A 24,722-nucleotide genomic window follows, 5' to 3' on the forward strand; every position below is an offset into this window, starting at 1 on the left:
TCACAGACCAGCAGAGTAAAGGAATTAATCAGTTAACCTCCTCAACAGAAAAAGAACTTAAAAATCTTTGTAGAAGTGAGCAGACACTCTTGAAAAGGGAAAACATTTCTTTGATGTGAAGGACTTAAGATGGTAGGTTTATATGGAACTTTGGGGGTCCAAGTAAACGTATCAAATTGGGTATTTAAAAACAGCAAGGAAAACAAGACTTCAGGTATGCAATAAGTTATATTAAATCAAGAGACTGCAGCACGTCCCCCAAACTACAAAGAACTTGCTGTCCTTTTTCTTCTGGCCCTTCTGGAAGCCAGTGAATGACATGTCCTGGCCTCTTAATGAAGATGGTTTCACACTCAGGAGTTTCTTGGGCAAAGAAATGGAAATTACTCTACTCATTTCATCTCAGTAGCCTTGGTATGGAACTCCAACGGTTTTTACTGACCTTAAAGGAAGAAGGGAACTGATCCACTGAGTTAATGGAACGTGCTGCACTCAGAAGGATAGGCAATACTTATGATTCATTCTGACTGCTTTAGATTATTTTTATCATGTTGCTGTGAAAAACAACTCTAATAAGAAAACCCAGCAGAGAGTTCAAATTCTAAGCAATACTACAAGCTGGCTCAGTCATAGGGTAGTGGTCAACTTGGGACACTGGGTTCTAATTTCTTAATTCTAGCATGGAGGTAATAATACCTTTTTCTTCTCCTTTTAGTGGAATACTAAAGACTTGTAATGGATTTTCAATGGAGTCTTCAGCTCAAAGACACTGGCAAAATTCTATAACCTTTCTTTAATTAATTGACAGAAAAATTACAAATAGAATCTTAGGACTTACACTAAAAATAAACACACAAAATTAAGACCTTTTTGGTAAGGGTATCATACAATTTTCCATGTTTATAGTATTTTGTGGGGGAACAATTTAAATCACAGAATCACAGAACTTTGGAGTGGCAGGGTCCTGGGCAGCCGGTTAATCCAACCCATACACAAAAGGAATACCCACACTAATCTATCTGACAAATGGTCAAGCAGCCTTTGCTTGATCCTCTAGTAGACACCTAGGATAGCTCTAAATGCGTCCCTCCTCTCCCCTACTCTTTACGGTCTTCCCAGCACAACACAGACTACCAGAGGCAAGGTGATTGTTTGTAATGAAAAAAAAAAAAACACGTTAAAATGATAGCAACAGTTAGGATGTAGGCCATCTCCCATTTATTCCTTGATGAGTGATCTGATTGCTTGACTGGCTGCTACCTGCAGATAAATGGGGCATCACAGACTGCAAATCAGTTGAATACAATGAATAGTATGTACTATACTTGCTGAAAAAAGCTGAATTGATGGTTTGTGCTTTATTTTTCTCCATGTTGCTGTAGGAAACACTTTCTTTTTAGCTTCCCCACAGGGATGCGCCTCTTAGCAGTTCAGGTGTCTAGAAGCTCCTGTTAGACTCATGGTAATGAAAGCATTATGTTCAAAAGCCAGGGGAGAGTGAGAGCAGAGAGAAGGGTGATGTTGAATGAAGCAATTAACAAAAAGAAATGGGCTGAGCTCCCACTTTCCACAATTTTTGCCTGGAATAAGTCTGAAAGACAGCTGCTTAACTAGAGACATGGATTTTCTTGCCTAGCAACAACTTCTGCCAAATGAGTATGTGTAAATGTGACGAGAGAAAAAATGATGGGGGGAAATATATTTCCAAGACAGAGAACATTTCTGTCAGGGGAGGAGGGGAAATGTAACTTTTATTTATTTTTCCATTGCTAAGGTAAAAAGTCCTCTGTCCTACCTGACTCATGGCCTTATTATTAGTAGGACAAATATGAAATGTAGTGAGGCGGTTGCTTCTAAGTATCTCTCCATCCCATTCTCTGTGACCTTGCATTCACTTAAGTATTTTGTGCTCCGAGAACCCCGTGTTCTAACTCTGCCAAGGGGATCCTACCCAGGTCTGCCCTTCCAGGAAAAGCAGGTGAGAAATCTAATAAACCTTGTTTCTTCTACCTCTTCCTTCCCCACCCAGGCAGATCTACAACTTGTCCTTGGGCCTCTTCTCCAAAGACTTGTTTTTTTAAACAATGAAAATGATAAACTAAGTCATGCTAAGGTGTAAATAGCTAATATTGCACCCTTATTCAAATAACATAGTCTTCATTTTTAAGGGCTCTTATAGCAGTGACTAATGTGGGAATTTTGTGGATCCTGACAGCATCCCCTTTTAAGGGAAAATATTTCTGGGCAGGATGATCAACTGAAGTGGCCTAATTAAAATAGGTCACCTAACTCAGAGGTCCAATTGTGTTTGGCCTGGGCAAGGAATAGGTACATGGAGAAAATTACTCGGGCAGTAAAGTGAAGGAGGGATTGGAAACAGGTAGCCTGGAGGCCAGGAGATAGGTTAGGAGCTTATTAACAACAGGCCATGCAAGATGCTGTGAGACAACACTTCTCAATTGATAATTCTAATATCCTTAAGGGAGAAAATGTCTTTATGAAGCTTCTTTAAACAGATATTTATATAGTAGGTCCTCAAAACCTTGTTAAAAGAATGAAGTAAAATAAAATGAATGCTGAGTACATTTTCTACTATTTCTAATAGCAGAATAGAAGCTTGGGCTGCCTACTCCAATAAAAAGAGCATAGGGACTTTCTCAATCAGCTATGACAAAAATAGCTTTTCTTTGTGCATCTACCTTCACACCAGGACTCCCCAACAATGTAAAGAGACTTCTTCAGTGGCTGAAAAATGGGGCCTAAGTTCTTGTCAGGCCCATTATTCTCAGTGGAAGCAGCAGGCTCCTTACCAACAGAGTGTAACAACCCTGCTGGGCCTGGCCCAGGAGAAGCTTCGGTCTCTTTCCAACTATCCCATTTGCCTTTGAGGTTTTTGTCCTGACAGTTTAGCCAAGCACTCAGTCTCAGAGCCACATGCTCTAGGAACGTAAGATTTCTAAATTTTTCTATTTCCCAATTTCTAAATGTTTTTGAAATTTCACTCCTGCCTTGCTCCTGGACTGAGTGGAACCCTGGATTTGAATCCTATACCTGTCATTCATTAGCAAGGTGACCTACCTGAGCTTCACTTTTTCTGTAAAAGGGGCATAATAATATCTGTAATTACCTGCCTGGTAAGAAACAGTGGATAAAAGGCAGCCTCATTTATCTCAAGTAGATGAAAGATAAAAACAAAGCCCCATATACACCAGAATATTTATAGAGGGACTTTTTGTATTAGTAAAGAATGGGAAACAAACGAGATGTTCACTAAATGTGGCAAAAGCAAAGAAAGCAGAACCAGGAAAACAACACACACAATGTCTACAACTACGCTATAAATGTAAAGAATCCTGAGAACATAATGATAGGGTTCATCGTGGTCCCAAAGAAAGAAAGAGGAGCCTCTCCCCCTGTTCATGGGGGCTTTGGGGGTGGACCTCTTTTTAAAACAGGTTGGTTAGTTTTGCTTAACTGTTTTCTTTCTTTCTTCTGTTATAAGGAGTGGCTCTCTAGGATGGGGCAAGGGAGGAATACATTGGGAGATATGTGATGTTGTTTGTCCTTCGTTCTTGAAGAGGACCATGGCTTGCAAGTGAACTGGATTTAAGTGAGGCAGGATGTGCAAAGTCACCAGTCTCACTTTCTCCTCTGGAGTCATTTGGGTCCAGTGGCCAGATATAGATCAGGATGACTGGAGATGCCCCACACAGGGGATGTAAAACAAAAATTATCAATGAAAGTCCAGTTTAAAAAGAAAGCAAATTGTCCATGGAGTCCAGAATTCCCAGGTTTAAGTCCTGCCTTTGACACATACTGGCCAATCACCACAACTCTAGAGTTCTAAGAGAGCCCACCATTTAGTGCAGCACTGGAAGCTAATGCATGTCTACGCCTCAGCTGCAGTCTCACCCAACAACCTGCCTCTGTGCTTGGGACCTCCTCACCCTGAAACATCTTTCATGCCTGTGGCTCTCCTCCCCAGATCCAATCACCTCATCCCACAGGCACCAAGGGAAGCAGTGTCTTCACAAAGGGTTGCCCATACCATCCAAATCACAGGACTGCTTCAAAAAAGATCTGTGTCAGGATCAAATGTCAAAAAGCGCTCTGCAAACGTGCTCGATGTCAGTTATTATTAATAATAAACAATGCGAGCTGCTATATTCATTTTTAAGGACAATGAACACTATGCAAACAGCACTTAACCAGAGTAAAAAGTTAAGAAAATGACATCAATTTTCACTTATCAGGGAAGTTATTTTTTGCAACTGCAAAATCACTGAATTTTTTCTACTGAGCTGGATTAAATTTAACATAGCAGAAATGTTTTTCCTCTTTTGGTCCTCACCAAATCCATTAATACCAAGAAACCCCTGACTCTAAAACTCTGTCAGAGATGTCTTAGTAATTGTTGTAAAGTAAGAAGGTATTCTTCCCTACAAGTCTAGACTAAACATGGCAACATGAATGGATTTTTCATGTTGGATCACTCCTGCTACAACAGTATGTTATCTGTCTTAAGAGATAGAGATGTAAATTATGCTTTATCAGTATATTTAACTGATCTGTTTCAGGGCTGCTGCTATCTTGTAGAAGAGATCATTTCATAACCAAAGGCTGACCAATAAAGGTCAGTTGATACATATCAAACATGTCAAGACACAACAGAGAAGAAAAACTGAACACCATCATTAGGAACTTCCATTAAGGCAAAGCAAGGCACTATGTGCCAGCTACTACATTAAGCACCAGGGATATAAATACAAGCAAAAAGAATGCAATCCCTGTCCTCAAGTAGTTTACATTCTAATGGGAAAAGACAATACCCAAAAGGGAGAGGGGGGGAAGAGAAGAGGAAAGGAGGGGGTATAGTGTTGAAGCCTGCAAAATCAGAAGCATAGCCAGGTAGAGAATGAAGGCTTGGCTGCCTGGGCCACTCCCCCCAAGTGACAGCACTATGAGGAATCCCCTAGAAAACCCATGGAGAAGGTTATCAGCATGGTGGAGGAATGTTCCAGGCACTGAGGGAGGTAGCTACAGGTACTGTACTAAGCCACCATTCAGTTGTTTCAGTCGCATCTGTCAAGACTCTTTTGTGTTTCCATATGGGATTTTCTTGGCAAAGATACTGGAATGGTTTGCCATTTCCTTTTCCAGCTCACTTGACAGATAAGGAAACTGAGGTAAATAGGGTTAAGTGACTTGCTCAGGGTCACAGTTAGTAAGAGTCTGAGGCCAGATTTGAACTCAGGAAGATGAGTCTTTCTGACTCCAGAACTGGGGCTCTATCTACTGCACCACCTAGCAGCTTACTGTACTAAATAAAACAGATATGATGGATTTTGAAAAACCTGGATCAAAATAAGATAGTGAGTTCCCTGTCACTCTAGAGGTGTTCAAACAGAGGCTAGAGAGTACTTAGTGGGGATGTTGTAGAAGAGATTCCCATACTAAGTAGAAAGTTGGGCTAGGTGACATCTCTGGTTTCTTCCAACTCTGAGAGGCCATGATTCTATGCATTATTCAGTAAGCTGAAAAAAAAAAAAACAGATGACTATTTTTTTTCCTACTTAAGAAGGGCCTTAATTGAGCCTGCTCAAACTGATTCCTATTCCTTTTGAAATGTGGATACTGGCATTTAAGGTTTTTGAAAGTCTTATGATGAAATTTGGTTGCAGAGAAACCAGATATACAGAAACTGTGAAATGCAAATGCAGAATGATTTGTGTTACCTTTAAAGTTTTAGAATTTAATTTACATTATATTAAAGTGGCAGCAACATGGCCACCATATACAACCAAAAAACCATCACAGATATATTCAGTGACTTCAGAGAGTGAGAAGAGCAATGCAGTATAGGAGGGTAATCTGAACCCAGGATGTTTTGCCATGATGCTAAAATTGGTTCATAGTAAATAAGAACACAAGTAATGTGAAAAAACATTCTCAACAATTTGAAACAACTTTAGAAAGTTGATATAGTATAAGGTAATTTCTGCTAGCTGGATATTTAAATGGATTTGCGCAGTGACTAGTAGTTTGCAATTTTCCAGTCCAAAAGAACAGTATACTGCGTGAGAGACAGGTTAATGACATGCAAAAGAAAATGAGATTTTTCCCTAGATTCAGATGTCTGTTATCCATGTTATCCATATTATCCACTACATATACTACTAGTAAATAGGAGTTTTAAATTTTATTTAGGATTGCCTAAGAACACTGACTTCTTTGACATTTATTTTGTTTTTTATTTTTAAAGAAATTATTTTTAAAATGACAATAGTATGAAAGCAGATATGACACTCAAAGATCTGAGGAAATTCAACTTATTAACATGAAATAAGCAGAAAAATCTGTGCCATCCACACTGGTGGGGGAGGGGTAAAAATTGAATGTCACTAACAGAAACACCTGAAAATGTACATTTAATTGCAATGACTGCTGAGTGACCTTTTTCTTTTTAAATTCCAAATGAATGTGTCTGCCATGGCATCTTCATTTGGTACCAGTCTGTTTATAGATTTGTGTTACTAAATATAACATGAACTGGGTAAATGCAAGAAAAGATACATTGATGCCTGGTATTCATTTTTCTCATCTGGACCTGGTTGAGACCCTGTGACATAAACCTCATTTTGAAGCAATGAAAATATTTAAGAGCTCTACCACCAAGCTTCTAGGTATAAGGAAAGCCTCCAACTAACAACATAATTACAGCTCTTGGTTATGATATAGCAAACCTTTGATTCATTCCTAGCATGAAAACTCCCAAATTAATCATTCTATTATTTTATTTTGGGGAGGATAACTCAGACTGTATAATCTTTCTATGTCTTTTCTGATTTGGGGAGCAATTTTTCTTAGTCCTCAATTTCCATTCACTCTGAATTTCTTATATTGTAGCAACTCTTCTCTGAGGACTCACTCTGGACTGTTATTGCTGCTGGAGAACTGTACTTGTGTGGGGTGGGTGGTAACCCTCCTGGTACTCTGGTTCGGACCTCCATTTTTATCTCCTTAGTCGTTTTGCAAGTGCCCTTGAGAAAGAACAATTTCTAAAAACTCGCCTGCAGAGATCTTTAGTCTGAAGCCTTTGATATCAGATCTATTTTAACTCTGGGATTTCTGCCTCAAAACCCTTAACCTCAATATGCTTTAGAAGGGCTAAATACATCATCCTGGAAAAAGATGTGACTCCGTCATTCAAGATAAGTTGTAAATGACAGGAAGAATATGGGCTTCTAAATATCTTACATGTAGATGCTTGCTGATGTCATTTAATCTTGTAAAACTTTTTGTATGGTCAACATTTTTGAAACCTGGCATGAAGGGAGATGCTCTTGGCTCATTTCGTCTCAATCTGTTCTGCTTCCTAAATTCATATGTCTTTTCCCTCATGATTAATGTTTTAGTCTGCAGCCACAGAGCAAGAGACTGCTCAGGTGGGATCTATAGCTACCAAACTCTAACGTGTTACCATGCTATGATGCAGGAAATAAAGCATGCTGGGCTCTGATTATAGTCTCTTGTGTTTCTGAAATACCAACTACGCCAAATCCTACATTAACCTTGAAGTGAGCCAAGTACAGACGTAGAAGTCTGCCAATAGCTCATACAGAAAAGAGGAGAGGAGGCCCAAAGAAACACAACTACTTTACAAAATAACTCTAAACTAATCCAGAGAATGCGTTATGTATTGCTTGACAGAATTCCATAAAGAAATATTATCCTGTACCACCTCTGTAACATTATTTTGCAGAGTGCAAAGAATGACAATAAACACCGAGAAATCTTTAGGCCAGTCTGGTACGAAATCAAATAGATATTTAGTTTTTCGGTGGGTCCCCACTGCTCACTGAATCCTTGTTAGCTGTTCTTTAGGTAGCTCTGGCTTCTTAGCTGGTCCTGATGATTCTTGCTGTGCATGTGGTTTAATCTCACTTTAAACTAATTAGCCATGATGAAAAGCTTACCTGTCCGATGCTGAAGAGTATTTCAATGACGGTAATTTTGCTTTTAGACATTTTAGAAACCAATCAAATGAAGTCTTTAAATAGTGTGTTCCTTTTTAAATGTAAAGACAATTCTGAAATAACTTTATTAGTAGCTTTGCCTAGAAACACCATGTTGTCCATAAATAGGGTATTTATATTAGCTTATTTTCAAATGTGTACTTACTGCTGATAAATCAAGCTAACCAAACTGCAAAATGCATAATGTAAGAGACCAAGCTGGAGACATTTTGGAAATATGGGTCTCTTCCTGCATACTCAGCTTAATTTCAGAGACTGACCCAGGATTTTCAAATAAGCATGATATTAACAAAGAAGTATTTTTCACTCCAAGCTCTTTGATAGACAGAACACTCCAAATCCAACACGAATCCTAGCACCAACTCAAAAGGAACAAAGTAGATTTTTTAAAAAACAAAATCTGTGTGATGTAGTAAGATCTAATAGGAAAAAGGCAGGTTAAAAAAACTCACTAAACATGGATGCAATTCTGAATGAAACCAATATCATGGGAATTCAGCTCTCTGTGATAACGCCATTTCTGCCATCAGGTCCAGTTCTCCTAGTGAGTGTGCCCTGACACAATGGTTGTGAACCTTCTGCAGCACTGAGGAGGTACATGCCATGGTAGCAGAGAAAATCTTGAAAATTCTTGACTGACCTTTTCCAAGTTTTAAAAGAGTAAATATGAACATTAAAAAAAAATTCCACAAGTTCCCATTCCTTTATATTTGATCCACTTATGCTCCAGCTAAATATGTTTGCATTCTACTTCTTTATGAAAAATCTTGTGATGTCAGATCCATGCTTTGAAGCTAAAGAGTTCCTTTTCTCCTGGCTTCTTTCTTTGGCTTGTTTAGCGGTCTTCTAAAAGTTAAAAAACAAACAAAACAGTTATATATATGTATATCAGAATATGCCCTGTACAGGCTAAAAACCACTGGAGGTCTATGAGTGAGTGAGTGAGAGTGAGAGAGAGAGAGAGAGAGAGAGAGAGAGAGACAGACAGACAGACAGAGAATATGTGGTGGACAACTTTTGTGAAAAAACTCAGTTTTCAAGTGTTTTCCTCCATCTAGAGAAAAGAAAGCCATGGTTGTCTCCAGATACTTCAGTAATATATTATTATCATTGTAGGAGCAGCCTGAATTAACACTCAGGGCACAGTGGTGGCTGCCCTTCTTGCATTCTCAGAAGTATGGAATCTTTATCAGAGTTCAGGAGGAAAGATTTTCCTATTTTCTGGGCCTACTACATAAAGTGACAAGTAGCAGCAACAAATTATCAAGCTCATGGAGACAGGAAGAATTTGGAAGGACCCTTGTGAGATGATCTAATATCTTGCATCATCTTAATACATGCTTGTTGACTGCTAGATTGCCTTTTTGTTTTGCTTTTTTTTTGGAGGGGGGAGGGCAGGGCAATTGGGGTAAAGTGACTTGCCCAAGGTCACATGGCTAGTAAGTATTAAGTGTCTGAAACCACATTTGAACTCAGGCCCTCCTGACTCCAGGGCTGGTACTCTATTCACTGTGCCACCTAGCTGCCCCTGGATTGCTTTTATATATGAGGATTTTATATCTGATGATTTTATGTACAACCAGTTAGTGGCATAACTAGAACAGGAAACCAGATTTCCTGGTTCTTAGTCCAATCCAATAGTTCTTTCTATTAAATTGTGTTCAACTCACTACTCAAAATTTCTCATGAAAACTCAACAAAAAAGGTAATAATGGAAAGGAGAAGCAGCATTTTCTTCAAGACCACAATCACATATACTTTCTCTTGCCAGATAGGTTCATGGTTGATGTTATATTGTATAAACTCATACTAGCAATTCACACAGCTGATTTAAATCCATAGTAACTACAAACAAAAGATTGTGGTCCTAACATTAGATAAAGGTACAATACAACCAGTATTCTACTCCAAAAGGCAGTTTAAAAACAAACAAAACAAATACAAACCTCTGACCAAATGTATATTATTCACTAGATGTTTTCATGCAGCCTATCCTTCAACCTGAATTCAGGTCCAGGATGCTTTGGGTTATATCCAACTACATTTCTGAGGGTAGGATGGATGGTTTAGGACTTTCTTTGTCCTAAATGGATGGTTTAGGACATCCTCCTGCCTCATTTTGTCCATTGGACTTAACATCTAAAACTCTCTTTAAGGGAGACTACAGCTTATGAAGGGATCATTTTTATTCAAAACTGTAACAGCACACATATTGACAAAGCCCCGATCTCAGGCCAGTCACACACTAGCTGTATGACCTTGCCAAGGTCAACAACTCCTTTACAGTAATGTGCCCTAGGTGCCATGTCCTCTTGTCTTCTCCACAAGAATACAACTTCAATCACCTTCTCCCCCATGCTCCCCTTTAACCTTTAGTTCCTTATCAATGGGTTCCTTTCCTACTGCTTTTGAACATGGTCAAGTCTTCTCCAGCCTAAAAAACAGAAACCCTTCCACTAGACCCCACCATCCCCTCAACTCTTGCCCTATGTCTCTCTTCTCTTTCTCAGTAAAACTCTTAGAGGGAGTCAAGATGGCAGAATAGAAATAGGACTTTCGTGCGGCTCCGGCTTCCACCTCTTCCAATTCATGTAAAAAATGACTCTAGACAAACTTTGGAGCTACAGAACCCACAAAATGACAGAGAGGAGCTAACCTCCCACTGAAGACAGTCCAGCAAGCTGGCAGGAAGGGGACAGCTCTGTGCTCTGGGAGCCGAGCCCAGCCCTACTTGAGCCCGAGGTTTTAGCCTCAGGGTGGTCACAACCAGCCGCTGGCTGGAGGGACTTCAAATCAGCAGCTGTGGCAGTTTCCAGAATTATCAACACATCGATGCTAAGGACAAAGTGAGAGGTCAGTGCAGTGTAGACTTTGGGATCCGGTAGTTCTGGAGTGTTGTCCAGCTGTTACCCCCTGTAGGGAGAAGCCTCTGACATGCCACAGCCATGCAGCTGCCACATGGCAGCTCTAGCTCCTGGCTTGAAGACTGTAGGGGGACCAAGCCACCAGTCTGAGGGATAATCACTCTTGCTTTAACCTGCTTGGATCTGGATTGCTGTCTAGGGTGGAGGTCCTGGGGTGCGTGACCAGTTTGCCAGAGCATGTGCAGGCTTCAGAGAGGGTACCCAACTAACAGCTCCTGCAGCTGAGAAAACCCTAGCAATTTGGGACAAAGCTCCCCTGTCTGGTAGCAGAGTCCTACTGCAGGAGAAAGCTCAAAAGTCAAGTAACTGAGTGGCAACATGAGCAAGCAAAGGAAGCAAAGCAAGCAGAGCAATCCAACTTTACACTCCTATTTTGCTGACAAAAAGGATCAAAGCATGGAACAGGAGGAAGACAGTGAAGTCAGAACTCCTGTACCAAAAGCTTCAAAGAAAAATACAGGCCATAGAGGACCTTAAGAAGGATTTTGAAAACCAAATAAGAGAAGCGGAGGAAAAATTGGAAAGAGAAATGAGAACAATGCAAGAAAATTATGAAATGAGAGTTGTCAACCTGACTGAAGAAAATAACACCTTAAAAAAATAGACTAATTCAGATGGCAAAAGAGGCTCAAAAAGGCAATGAGGAGGGGCGGCTAGGTGGCGCAGTGAATAGAGTACCAGTCCTGGAGTCAGGAGGACCTGAGTTCAAATCTAGCCTCAGACACTTACAAAAACTAGCCATGTGACCTTGGGCAAGTCACTTAACCCCAATTGCCCTACATTTCCCCCTACCAAAAAAAAAAAGCGAAAAAATTTTTAAAAATTAAAAAAAGAAAAGAAAAAAGGCAATGAGGAGAAGAATGCCTTTAAAAAGCCAAATTTGCCAGATGGAAAAAGAATCTCAAAAGCTCACTGAGGAGAATCATTGCTTCAGAATTAGATTGGAGCAAATGGAAGCTAGTGACTTTATGAGAAATCAAGATACTATTAAACAGAATCTAAACAAATGAAAAAATAGAAGGCAGTGTGAAACATCTCAATGGAAAAACCACTGACCTGGAAAATAGATCCAGGAGAGATAATTTAAAAATTATTGGACTACCTGAAAGCCATGATCCAAAAAAAGAAGCTAGAAATCATACTTGAAGAAATTCTCAAGGAAAACTGCCCTGAGGTTTTAGAACCAGAGGGCAAAAAAGAGGTTGAAAGAATCTACCCGTCACCTCTGGAAAAAGATCCCCCCCAAAAACTTCCTAGGAATATTATAGCCAGGTTCTGGAATTCCCAGATCAAGGAGAAAATATTACAAGCAGCCAGGAAGAAACAATTTGAATATTGTGCAAACACAATCAGGATAACACAGGATCTGGCAGCTTCTACACTGAGGTATAGAATGGCTTGGAATAGGATATTCTGGAGGTCAAAGAAGCTGGGATTAAAACCAAGAATCACCTACCCAGCAAAACTGAGTATCATGTTTCAGGGAAAAATATGGTCATTGAATGGAATGGAGGATTTTCAAGCATTCTTGATGAAAAAAAAAAAAAACAGAGTTGAATAGAAAATTTGACATTCAGATACAAGAAGCAGGAGAAGCATGAGAAGGTAAACAGGGAAAAGAAATCATAAAGAACTTATCAAAGTTGAACTATTTTCATTCCTACATGGAAAAATGATCATTGTAACTTATGAAACTTTTCTCGGTATGAGAATAGTTGAAGGGAATAGAAATGTGTATGTATATGTCTATATAGGAGGGTATATGGGCATATGAATATAAATGTGAGTGTGTGTATATATGTGTACAGGTATACATAGATAGAGGGCACAGGACCAATTTAATAGGAAGGGATGATACTTAAAAGGTGAAATTAAGAGGTGAGAGAGGAATATAATGAGAGGAGATGGGGAGAGACAGAATGGGGTAAACTATCTCATATAGAAGAGGCAAGTAAAAATGGTTACAATGGAGGGGAAGAACAGGAAGGCAAAAGTGAATAAGTCAACCTTTGTCTCACTGAATTTGGCTTAGGGAGGGAACGACATATACACTAAATAGGGTATCTCACCCTACAGAAGAGTAGAGGGTAAGGGGAAGAGAGGGGGGATGATGGAAGGGAGGACAGGCTGGGGGGGAGGGAAGTTGGAAGCACCCACTTTTGAAAAGGGACGAGATCAAAGTAGAGAATAGAACAAGTGGGAGGTGGGATAGGATGGAGGGAAATATAGTCAGTCTTCTACAATATATCCACTATGGAAATGTTTTATATAGCTACACACGTACAACCTATATTGAAATGCTTATCTTCCCAGTAAGGGTGCGTGACAAGGGAGGAAGAGAATGAATCTGGAATTCAAAGCTTTAAAATCTAATGTTTAAAAAAATTATATACACACACACACTATTATTAATATTATTTTATATGTAACTGGTAAATGAGATATACAGGTACTGGGGCATAGAGATCCACCGTGCCCTACTGGAAAATTGGAGGGAGGATGGGGGAAGATATGGGAGAGAGCAGATTCGAGGAGGGGATATCCAGTGTGATCGCTATTTTGGGTTGATGGGTAGGGGAAAAACAGGGAGAAAATTTGTAACTCAAAATCTTGCAGAAATGAATGATGTAAACTAGAAGTTAATAAAGCATTTGATAAAGTAAAAAAAAAAACTCTTAGAAAAAGCTGTCTCTATCTGCTGCTTCTCGTTCTTCTTTGACATCTGGCTTCTGATGGCATCCTTCCACTCTCTCCAAAGTTACCAATGATATCGTAAGTGAAAAATCTGAGCCCTTTTTCAGGGCTCATCCTTCTTCACCTAAGTGTTGCTATGACACGGCTGATGAACCCTCACCTCCTTGGTCTTAGTGACACTGCTCTCTCTTAGTGTGCCTTCTACCTTTCTTACTGGTGCTTCTCAAGTGCCTTTCCTGGCTCTTTCTCCAGATCATGACTCCTTCCCCAAGGTTCTGTTCTCATCCCTCTTTTTTCCATTCATGCTTTTTCTCAGTTACCCCATCAGATCTCACAATTTTAACAATCATCTTTATACAGGTGACTCTCAAATTCTATATATTTTTCTCCAATTTTCCCCAAGCTTCAGTCCCACATCATTAACTGTCTATTGACCTTTTCAAACTGGGTATCCCAGAAATATTTCAAACTAAATATGGTTAAAGCTGAACTCTTAAATGCCCCCCGCCTCCATTCATCCTATTTCTGTTGAAGGCACCAACATTCTTTCAGTCTCCCAGGTTTGTAACCTGGGAATCATCCTAGACTCCTCACTGTCTCTCACCTTATAGAACCAACCAGTGGCCAAATTCTACCTTTACTTGATACCTTCTGATTCTCACATCCAAACCCTGCTTTCTGCTCACACAGACGCCAGCTTGGTACAGGTGTTCATTGTGTCTCACCTAGACTGTTGTGACAGCCTTCTAATTAACTGCCCTGCCTCAAGTCTCTCATCACTACAGTTCACTCTATATATCATTATTAAATTGGGGGGGGGGGGGGGGGAAAGGTAATTTGGGTTAAGTGACTTGCCCAAGGTCACACAGTCAGTTAAGTGTCAAGTCTCTGAAGCTGGATTTGCACCCAGGTCTTCCTGACTCCAGGGCCGGTGCTCTATTCCCTATGCCACCTAGCCACCCTCATTCTATGTATTACTGCCAAAAGAAAAGCTGACCATGTGATTCTCCTACTCAACCAACTCCAGTGGCTTCCTCTTACCTTTCAAATAAAATATAAATTCCTCTGTTTAGCTTTTAAAGCCCTTCACAACCTGACCCTAACCTATCTTTTCAGGCTCACTGGACATAGCAGCCAAATGAGACTTCTCTGTTCCTCACTATGACACTCCCTCCCTATCTGTGTCCATACTGGTCACCCACTATTTCTGGAGTGCACTTCCTCATTGCCTCTGCTCACACAGTCCCCCTCTTATTTTTGATATCCTGCTCAAGTACCATTTTCTTCAGGAAATCTTTCTAGATCCTTCACACTGCCAGTACCCTCTCTACCAAACTACTTTGTACTTCATTGCTTTGCACATATTTGTATTAGGCATCTCTACATTTATGCTGTATATATTTTTATTTACTTGTATTCTCCATTAGAATGTAAGTTTCTTGTGAGGAGAGATTCTTTTATTCTCTATACTTGTATTCCTAGCACTTAGCACTGGGCCTGGAACACAAATGCTTAATAAATACTCAATTGATTGATTGAATTTCTGTGGCATTTTCTTCCCTCAGCTACAAATTTGAAACTTGGCTGATCTCAAAGATTTGTTAAAGGTAGCAAACAAGTTAATGTATATAAAATATTAGGGGAAGTATAAGCCCCAATCTGTTATGTAGTGTAAGCTATTGTGTTTTGAACTGAACCTGCCTCTGAAATCTGTGCTAATGGATAAACCATACCACTTCCTCCCCGCCCCCCCCCCTTCAACTTTACAATCTAACTGCCTTTAAGAACCATAACTTGATTTATACTATAGTTGGTAAAATATACTATGTGCTTATTGGTCCTTAATAAACTTAAATAATGATGAAAATGACAAGATTCCTGTTTTCCCTTGGTCTCAGATGTAAGGAGATATCAAATTCTTATCATTTCTAACTTAAGAGTCTTGGTTTTTCCAATACTGTTAGATCTGTGAGGCATATGCATTTTCCCATAGGTGATAATGACTCCTGAGTATTGTTCTTGGTCAAATCTATGAGGGCTTAGGTCCAAGGAATGCTATCTAGTGTAGAAAACTATAGATGTTTACAAAAGCCCGATAATTCCTCCCAATATCCTAAGCTAATGCAGCTACTCTGAGTTCAGAGAAGTAGAAACAGATAACCTTGCTGTTTCTTAGAACTACCAGCTCTCTCCACTTACTAGGAGAGTCTTAGACATCACTGTGAATGCTGACAGGGTGGCTCTAAACAAATCTGAGATCTCTATGGAATCACCCATTCAGGATCAATGAGCCCAGCTACATATGGTGCCAGCCCCTTTCTTTTCCTCCTCTCTTTGTCCTACTTCTTGCCTAGCCTGTTGCATCTGTGGCAGATTGCAGGGCCTGTAGGGATCTGCTCATTTGTTACCTCTTAGTGCACAACTGAGGCGGAACCTATGGTCACCTGTTAGTGCATGATCAGGCTTGTTGCGGGTAAGCTGATTCTACTGAGAGCCCACCTGTATCTCGATTAGAAAGAACTACTGAGAAGAATAGCAGAAATCATCACAAGAGACAGGAACAATACCTCATTCCTAAAATACATGAAAAGGGATGTGCTTCCCTCAGAGAGAGGGCGAGAGCATGGCAGTGTCCAGAGCGCTGGACTAGGGAAGTGGTGACTGGAGCTCTGGCCCTGTGTCTCTCACTGGGTCATTACCCTGTCTATCTGGGTTTCAGTTTCTTCACCTTTCCAATGAAGGTTCTGAACCAGATCGATCTCAAAGCTCACTTTACTACTGCTTGCTTCGGTCTTTCTGTTACTGAGAATGAGTGCCAGCTCTAAAGGCCAGAAGGTGAAGCTTACTGTATTAGGTGATGAATGGGGTGAAACACTATCATTTCTCAGCTAGACCAGATCAGTCACCTTGAGGACAGATTCTTCCTTATAAGTCTGCAAAAATGTATTTTAAATGATATTTTTAATTCCTGGAGAAGAGAGGTAAAGATATGTGTAAACCTGGACTTACCTCCTTATGACAAACTGTACATAGAGTATGAAGGTTTTCCAGAGAGCACTGCCCTCCTCCACTGTAGACTGGTCGGATGTGATCCACCTGCCAGAACTGCCCTTCTACGGGGTTTATCATCATCTCATTTAACTGCAATAAAAACATAGCACATCAGCACTTTTCAGCTATACACCATACACTAGAGTAATTGTTGGCTTGGCATTGTGCAATCATGTTTATACAGCAAAATCCTAGGGAAAATACATTACTGTGGCTTTTTATAGCTTTTATTGTGCAGAGAAAAAAAACCTCAGGCTTAGCAATTTGGTTTATTCCTCGTAGGCAATAAGAAATCTGTTGTTGAAAGAAGGATTTTTTTTTCACCTAACTCATTTTGATAGAATTTACAAGCAAGTATAAAGTATCAGACTCCCGACAGATTGGAAAAATCACTTGCAACTGCACCTTTGAGTTAGTTTACATACTTATTAAAGCAAAATTCTTAGAAAAGAAAGGAACAGATTGGAAATTAAGTGCTTTTGCATATAACTGACCCAAGCAGTTTTTAATTGCTGACCTAAATGCCTTGGCTATTTTATCAATGACAGTTTAAATATTAATAGTTTTCAACAGAAGTAAAAGTGGCCTCAATTTTAGCCGTCTGTAAGATAAATTCAGAGGCATACTATTCACTGGGAAATCAAGGAAGGTCAACTTACAAAGGTACATGGGCTAGAACTTCATTTTAAATACAAATTTCTTTAGCATCCTTGTTTGAAATATACCGAGTTTACCATTTAAAATAACCTCCATTTAGGCCATCCCATATATGCACACTTTATATTTAACCAACAATGACCTACATTGAAATAGTATGCAATATTACCATCTTGCCTGGGGTAGCAGATCTGAACGAGAGCACAGCAGTGGTGATGTTTAAATAGAAGATGACTATTAAAGTTTTTTATTTTCTTTTTCCTGAGCCAGGAAGAAAATAAAATGAGCAAATTCTGCCATTTTGGCAGCCATGAAATTCTTTGGCAAAACTCTAAAAGCTCAAAAGAAACTACATTACAGTTGCTGAATTGGACAATGCCCTGATGAATAATGGTTTGACCCTAGGAACCTTGAGTGAATCAGTCAGAGATATTCAGCTGTAGTGTTGATCTTCCATTATTTTCTACACTAATATTTTCAAATTGTCAGATCACACACACACACACACTTCAAATGTTCATATGGCCAATCTTCTGTGTGTTGGTACTATCAGAAGCAAATATAAAGGACAGTATTATGATTCTCAGCAAAATGGCTTTTTTTTCCTTTAAAAAAACCTACCTGGCCTTTGACTAATTCACACACATTTCTTCATGGTCAGTAGTATCTGATCAGACAGATCCTTCTAATCTCAAGGCGTTCCCTTACTGCTCACTGATAGGCTCTCACGGAGGCACATTCTTCATACTGGCCATTTAGTCACAGACTCTCTGAACCTTAGAGCTGGAGGGATGACCTCAATCCCTACTGTTTAGTCCAACCCCAACTCGAAGCAGGGATATCCTCTAAAGCATCATTGACAAGGGGTGTACCCACTTTGCTTAAAGAAATACAGGGATAATAAGGCATGTTGTAACTCCAGGGATGTTTCATTCTATTTTTTGACAGATCTAATGAAGTCCCTCCTCCCCCACCTCAAGCTGGAATGTGACTGACTCCTTTTCATTCTTGTCCACTGAGTTTCACTGTCTTTTCTGAAGCCAACCTTAACAAATCTAAGTTATCTTTCAAGACAGCCTTTCCAAGCCTCTGGGACTTCCTGGTAAAGGTAGGAATGGGAGGGAGGAAGAGGCTAGGAGGGAAAAAGGTAAAGATGGTACTGTAGGAAGACTTGGGCTGGGGTCTGAGTGGCCTGGAGCAGAGGGAAATTCTATCAAAACAGAGTATTCAATTTTTTGGTTGTTTTTTCACACTTCGGATTCACACTGAGAATGCAGTCCACTAAAGTTACCAGGTCTTTTTAAATTCAATTACTCCCAAGCTATAGTTTCCCTATCCTCTACTTTTACAAGTTGATGTTCTTGGGCCCAACTACAAGACTTCACATTTATCATAATTCCGCAACGTTGAGATTTTTCTTTTTTTGCCCCTTATCTTGTTATCTAATGTTTTAGTCATCACTCCCAGGTTTGTGTTATCTGAACTTTGATAAGAATGCCATCTATGGTTTCCACCAAATAAATTATTAAATGATAATGGTCAGCAAATGCTAGCATTTTGCAGTAAACAAAATACTTTACAAAGGTCTCTTTTTATTCTCACAACAACTCTGGCAAGTGGGTACTATTATGCTCATCTTATAGATGGGGAAACTGAGAAAGGCTTACCTAGAGTTTGAAGCTGGATTTGAACTTAGGTTGGAAGAGTTTAACCTACATTCTGTCAGCTATAAAACATTTTATTTATGACATTATCGCTGTAGTTTTTGATGTGATTTTGTACTTATATTTTTCTTTGGTGTTTCCTGGAAGCCTCTGAACTAAGAAAAGAGAGAACACTAGAGACTGGCACTCCTGGGCAGATACTCCACTGCTATGGCAAATCTGGCATGAGCCTCACTAATTAAGGCAAGTTTTTCAGAGACCCCTCAGTTCAAAAATTCATGCAAAAATTCCAGCTGAAATATTTGACCAGATCTAAGTGTCCATTTTAATCTATCTGTTGAAAAATGCTTATTAAAAATCTAACTGGGGCGGCTAGGTGGCACAGTGAATAGAGCACTGGCCCTGGAGTCAGGAAGACCTGAGTTCAAATCCGGTCTCAGACACTTGACACACTTACTAGTTGTGTGACTTTGGGCAAGTCACTTAACCCCAACTGCCCTCCAAAAAGCAAAAAAACAAAAAAAAAATCTAATTACAACTTAATATTACTAGATAAATGAAAATGCATTCTTTTTTTTTCAAACCTGAAAAAAATTACTAGCATTTTAGTCAGCAACAGGTAGTTCAAGAAAGAGTAACCACTTCCTAACCATACACATAGGTACACACAATAAAGTATAAAATTTTGTTCTAGATTGAAGTTTTATATTAGGTATTGGCCTTAGAAATCTGGTCAGAAATCTAACTGAACTAGGAGAATAATGTGTAAAAAATAAGCCACTTTAGGATCATAAATGTTTCAGTTTTATTTCATTTTATAACAGAAGAAACCCAGGCATGTTCTCAGTACAATGCTTTCTACTTTCAGCTTTCATAGGTTTTCTTGCTCCTACAACTTTGTATTTCAAAATGCTGCCAATGAGAGCTATGCTGCTTCCCTACCCCCACCCCACCCCTACTCACCACAGGAGTATGATATTTTTATGTTTTACCTGTTCTATGGAGAGTTTTGAGATCCAAGTGGTTTGCAGAAGATTCTTCCGCTGATTTTTAGGAGCATCTCTGAGAGAAAGGAAGAGTTCCTGTGCATTTAGATTACAGAGCTGACACACACCATGCTCAATTTCAAATACTTTAGCACGTAGGTAGCTGTTATTTGATCGGATCCAAAATTCCTCCTGACATTTCTGAGAACAAAACCGTGAATTCCAAGCGTTCACTTTGTACTGTTGGCCAGACTGACAAGTAGGTTGTTGACAGTGGAGACAAAGTGGATTTCCTTCAATATCCACAGCCTGCAAAAATCCCTTAGATGTAGAAGGTTGTGTGGTGAGATCATCTTGGACTGGGCTAGAATGAAGAAATCAGAGAAACTTTTAGAAATTTCTTTCAACTGGACAAATGCTGTAAACTAGAACTCTCATCTTCACTGTAAAGTACTACTTGACTGGCTCCTCATACCAAAGAGATGACTGGACCCCGGGTGCCCCAAGGCTTTGCCAGCTAAGAAAAGTTCTGTCAAGCCCTAACAATCTGTAAAGGCTGGCAAGGACTCTGGGTGACATTCAAGGTTGGATCTACAGAAGCCTGGAAAGGATCATCAAGAAGGTGAGTATTGTGATGTGATTGAGTGGGGAGGGGTGCATAGTAATAGTCTAATAAGTTGTGGAAGTGTTGGAATGTGTATCGCTCTGACCATGTCACTCCTCTGCCCAAGAAACTTCAATGATTCCCTCCTACCTTTAGGATAAAATATGAATACCTCTGTTTGGCCTGCAAAGTCCTTCTCCAGTTGGCTACAGCCTGTCTCTGCAAACTCAACATACACTTCCCCCTCACACACTTGACATTCCAGCCAAATTACTCTACTTGCTGATACTAGCATCAAACGTTCTGCCTCCTGCCTTCATGGCCTTCCAGAGGCTCTTCCTGTGTATGGGATGCTCTTTTTTCCTTCATCTGTCCCATGGAACCCCTCATACCCCCTTCAAAGTTCAGCTCAAATGCCATCTTCTTTAAGATTGCTTTTACAATTCCTCCAGTTGTTAGTACCATCCTTTATTTTACATCTATCTTGTATTTATTAGCATGTGTATGTCATACATTCCCAGGGATGTGGGATGAGGCTGCTATATTTCTGACTTTGTACCCCTAGAGCCTGCCATAGCATTTTGCATGGAGTAGGTACTAAATAAATGCATGCTGAATGAATGAATGAACAACGAGGGAGAAAGTTATGAAAATTAAATGAGATGATAACTGTAAAGTGAACTCATCATTGTGCCTGGAACATAGTAGGCACTGTAAAAATGTAAGCAATAGCATCATTATTGTTATACTTGTTTTATATTATTTCACCTGAACTTGTGAATTCAAATTCACAAACTCTGAATTTGAATTATAACCCCAATAAGTACTCTATAATATAGTGCAGGAATGTCTGAATGAACAAACCTATATTAAATTCAATGTTCTTGGGCACAGTCAGTGAACCAGCATTACTTACAACATACCAGGCACTGTGGTAGTTATCCAGAGGTACAATTATAGCCATTTTTTCATTATCTGTACCAAGGAAGGTAAAGCAGCGCAAAATAATAATGTTTAAAATTTCATTTTTAGCTTTAAAAGTTGCTTCTATTTACATTTGAATGTTAAGTGCTTTGGATGTTTTGGGAATTAAAACATTTTAAACCAAATAATGAAAAGGATTTAGACAGAAGAAAACTTCCAATTTCTGCTTCTGGCCGGTTTTCCTTTCCTCTTTTTTTTTCTTTTTGGAGGGGGAAGGTAGGGCAATTGGGGTTAAGTGACTTGCCCAAGGTCACACGGCTAGTTTTGTGTTAAGTGTCTGAGGCCAGATTTGAATTCAGGTCCTCCTGACTCCAGGGCCCGTGCTCTATTCACTGTACCACCTAGCTGCCCCCTGTTTTCCTTTTCCATATAGAAAAAGACTCTCTCCTTTTAGACTGATTTAATGCCATAATGTAACACAATGCACCGAAGCTTTCTAGAACTGCTGTGAATGGCTTTTTTTAAGGTTTTGATTACGCAGTATAGTGATCACTCTATTCCATAACAAAAACAAAACATCCATGGAAAATCAAGGTACAGCATAATTCAAAATATAGCACTCACCATATTTCAACTTATCACAGAAAATCACAATATAATATTTACAACATAGTCTCAAAGTAAAATAGTCACTCTTAAGTTAATTCAATCAGTCACTTATCAGTAGTATCTAAGTACACAGTCAAAGTCTTCCACTCTTGGGGCAAAGTCTTGATTAAGTTAGAATAGACACTAACCAACTTTAGAGTTACACTCTCAAATTTATCCTAACTTTTCTAATTCATACTCCATACTTATCAAATTAGAAAAAAAATAACTGCATAGATTTTGGAGAAATTATACTCATACATTGCTGGTAGAACTGCAAATGGGTAGTCTTTTTGGAGGACTCTCAGGCAATAGAAATAATAAATCACAAAGATAAACCCTTGAATCTTCTAATTATGTGTAATTGCAATCAACTGGAAACAAACCAAATATTCAATCACCTGTGAAATGGTTGAGTAAACTTTTGCATATCAATGTAATAAATTGCTACAACTCTATAATAAGTAATAAATATGGGGAATTGAAAGAAATTTAGAAACTATATTTTCTATTCAAACCTTCCAAAGACAGGGTTTGGTTTCTTTTTTCTTTTTTTTGGTTTAAAAACCTTTCTCTTTCAGCTCTTAAAAGAAGCAAAATTCCTCTTCATATCAATAAAGCAATTAAGTACAGAAGGTGGCAATATTAAGAAAATTTAAAAGTAAGATATGCCAATGACTATCAGTCTATTTGTAAACGACTTAGAGTTGATTGTACTCAAGTTAGAAACTGAACAAATTACTCATCTGCTCAGTATACTAGAATAAAAGAAAAAATATATTTTCTGATTACATTTTAAATGACTGAATAGGGAGAACATCTACCTGAGCTCCTAATACAGGGTATAAGGCTCAAATGAGCTAACATATAAAATTACTTTAAAAATTAAGAAATGGCAAGGAATGATGATGATGATGATGTATCTTATTAGCAATAAAACCTACTTTATAGTAGTTTCCCATGTTTCTATAGCAGAAGAATTTTGGTTTTTCAAGGAAAACACGGATTCCTTTGTGATCACACGGATGCTACCCCCATCATTCTGCACTTTGTTCACAGAGGCGGCTGCAACATCTTCTTTAGTTATGTATCTAGAACAATGGAAAGTTACTTAAATTTCTTCTCTTTTATAATATCACAGTTTAAAACAAATAGACACTTCTTCCAATCATGTTTAGATTATCCTTGCAATACCAGTGATAAAAAAATGTAAGGCAGAATATTACCAGGTCTGAAATTTGAAAATGGAATTTACTTTTTTAGCAGATCTCCAGGAGGTGTGTATGTATATATGCATAATATGTATGTATGTATATACATATGTATATACACCATTTAACTTTATTGAGTACACAACAGTAGTCACCACTGTTGGGTGTCCAATTTCCTGTTCTGTGCATAAATCCCTCTAGCTTCAGTTGACCTGCCTCCTTTTTGACCTTCCTTTTTAAGCTTTGCCAAATTTATGTAATCAAATGTAATGGGGGTATCAATCTGTTATAAATCACTATTTAGTTCCTTTTGAGTTTACTGACGATTCTTGAATCCTGTCTTCTGAAAACCTGAAGATCATTCCCATAATTAGCAGCACATATAGGGCTCACTGTACCTTCCATTAAAATACAGTCACCCTTGAAGAAGGATTCAGAAACTTATTACCCCGCACTTTTGATACCACACAACAGTTTAGAGACCGGAAATGAAGAAGAATGTTATTCTCAATTAAAGCAACAGGGGAATTTAAGTAGGTGGAATGCAATTACCCCATTAATTCCTTTTAATTAGCATGCCCTACTTTCTCTGGGTAGTTTACATCTCAGATTTTTTCCTTTCTGAAAATTAGCTGCAACTTATATATTTTTATGTAATTTGGACTACTATCATATTTTATGAGCCCAACATGTTGGTAATAATCTCATCAAAATCAAATCATAATGGGTTTCTCTAGGGTTCTCTAAATTCAACTATTTTTTTAATCTCAACTTTTCCCTATTGATTCTATTATTTTTATCCCCTAGAGTAGCACTTTGCCATACAAATAAATTCAACATATCTCATTAATAGAAAGAATTCCTAATTTTGTAAGGAAGAGGGATGTTATTAAGCTTTACCTCAGGTTTTATTCAACATTTATAAAGCCTGAAAACCAAATTCAGTGACTTAAAAGGTAAGAAAATAACTATTCAGAGGCTTGAGAACCAGAGTAATTTTTTAATTTTTTCTATAAGAATTCCATAAACAAACACCTAAAAAATCATACGAATCAGATCAAATAGGAGCATCTGAAGGTCTTCAAAGAAGCTAGACAGAGCCCTAGAGTCTAGGCAGTGCTTCTTAATAAAACTGTGGGTTGCGACCCTAGAGTTTAAGAGCTGAAGGGGTTGTGACTGAAAAAGTTTAAGAAGCCCAGCTCTTGAGTACAGTTACCACATGTTTGAGTCACGTGGCACTGGAAAAAAATTTAGGAAAATACAGACAGGAAAAGATTTAAGCTTTCAGAAATGATACAGGGCAAAGTTAGGAACAAGAAAGCA

At 38.8% G+C, this 24,722-nt stretch overlaps 1 protein-coding gene across 12 annotated transcripts in view; it reads right to left on the reverse strand.

The window, feature by feature from the left end:
- Positions 1-778: 778 nt before the first annotated feature.
- ZRANB3 (zinc finger RANBP2-type containing 3) overlaps positions 779-24,722 on the reverse strand; it is a 240,770-nt gene continuing 216,826 nt past the window's right edge. For all 12 annotated transcript variants that reach the window (XM_069067832.1, XM_069067826.1, XM_069067830.1 and 9 more), the window contains 4 exons: positions 23,133-23,279; positions 20,019-20,376; positions 16,664-16,795; positions 779-8,882 (listed from right to left, as the gene is read on the reverse strand). In XM_069067832.1, coding sequence (XP_068923933.1) covers positions 8,784-8,882; positions 16,664-16,795; positions 20,019-20,376; positions 23,133-23,279 — 736 coding nt within the window. In that variant the 3' untranslated portion in view covers positions 779-8,783. The remainder of the gene's footprint in view (positions 8,883-16,663; positions 16,796-20,018; positions 20,377-23,132; positions 23,280-24,722) is intronic.

The sequence above is a fragment of the Petaurus breviceps genome, unplaced genomic scaffold (genome assembly GCF_028583685.1).
Source record: "Petaurus breviceps papuanus isolate PSGF00001 unplaced genomic scaffold, PetGlider_PUasm1.0 90752, whole genome shotgun sequence".
In the NCBI taxonomy this organism is placed as follows: domain Eukaryota; kingdom Metazoa; phylum Chordata; class Mammalia; order Diprotodontia; family Petauridae; genus Petaurus; species Petaurus breviceps.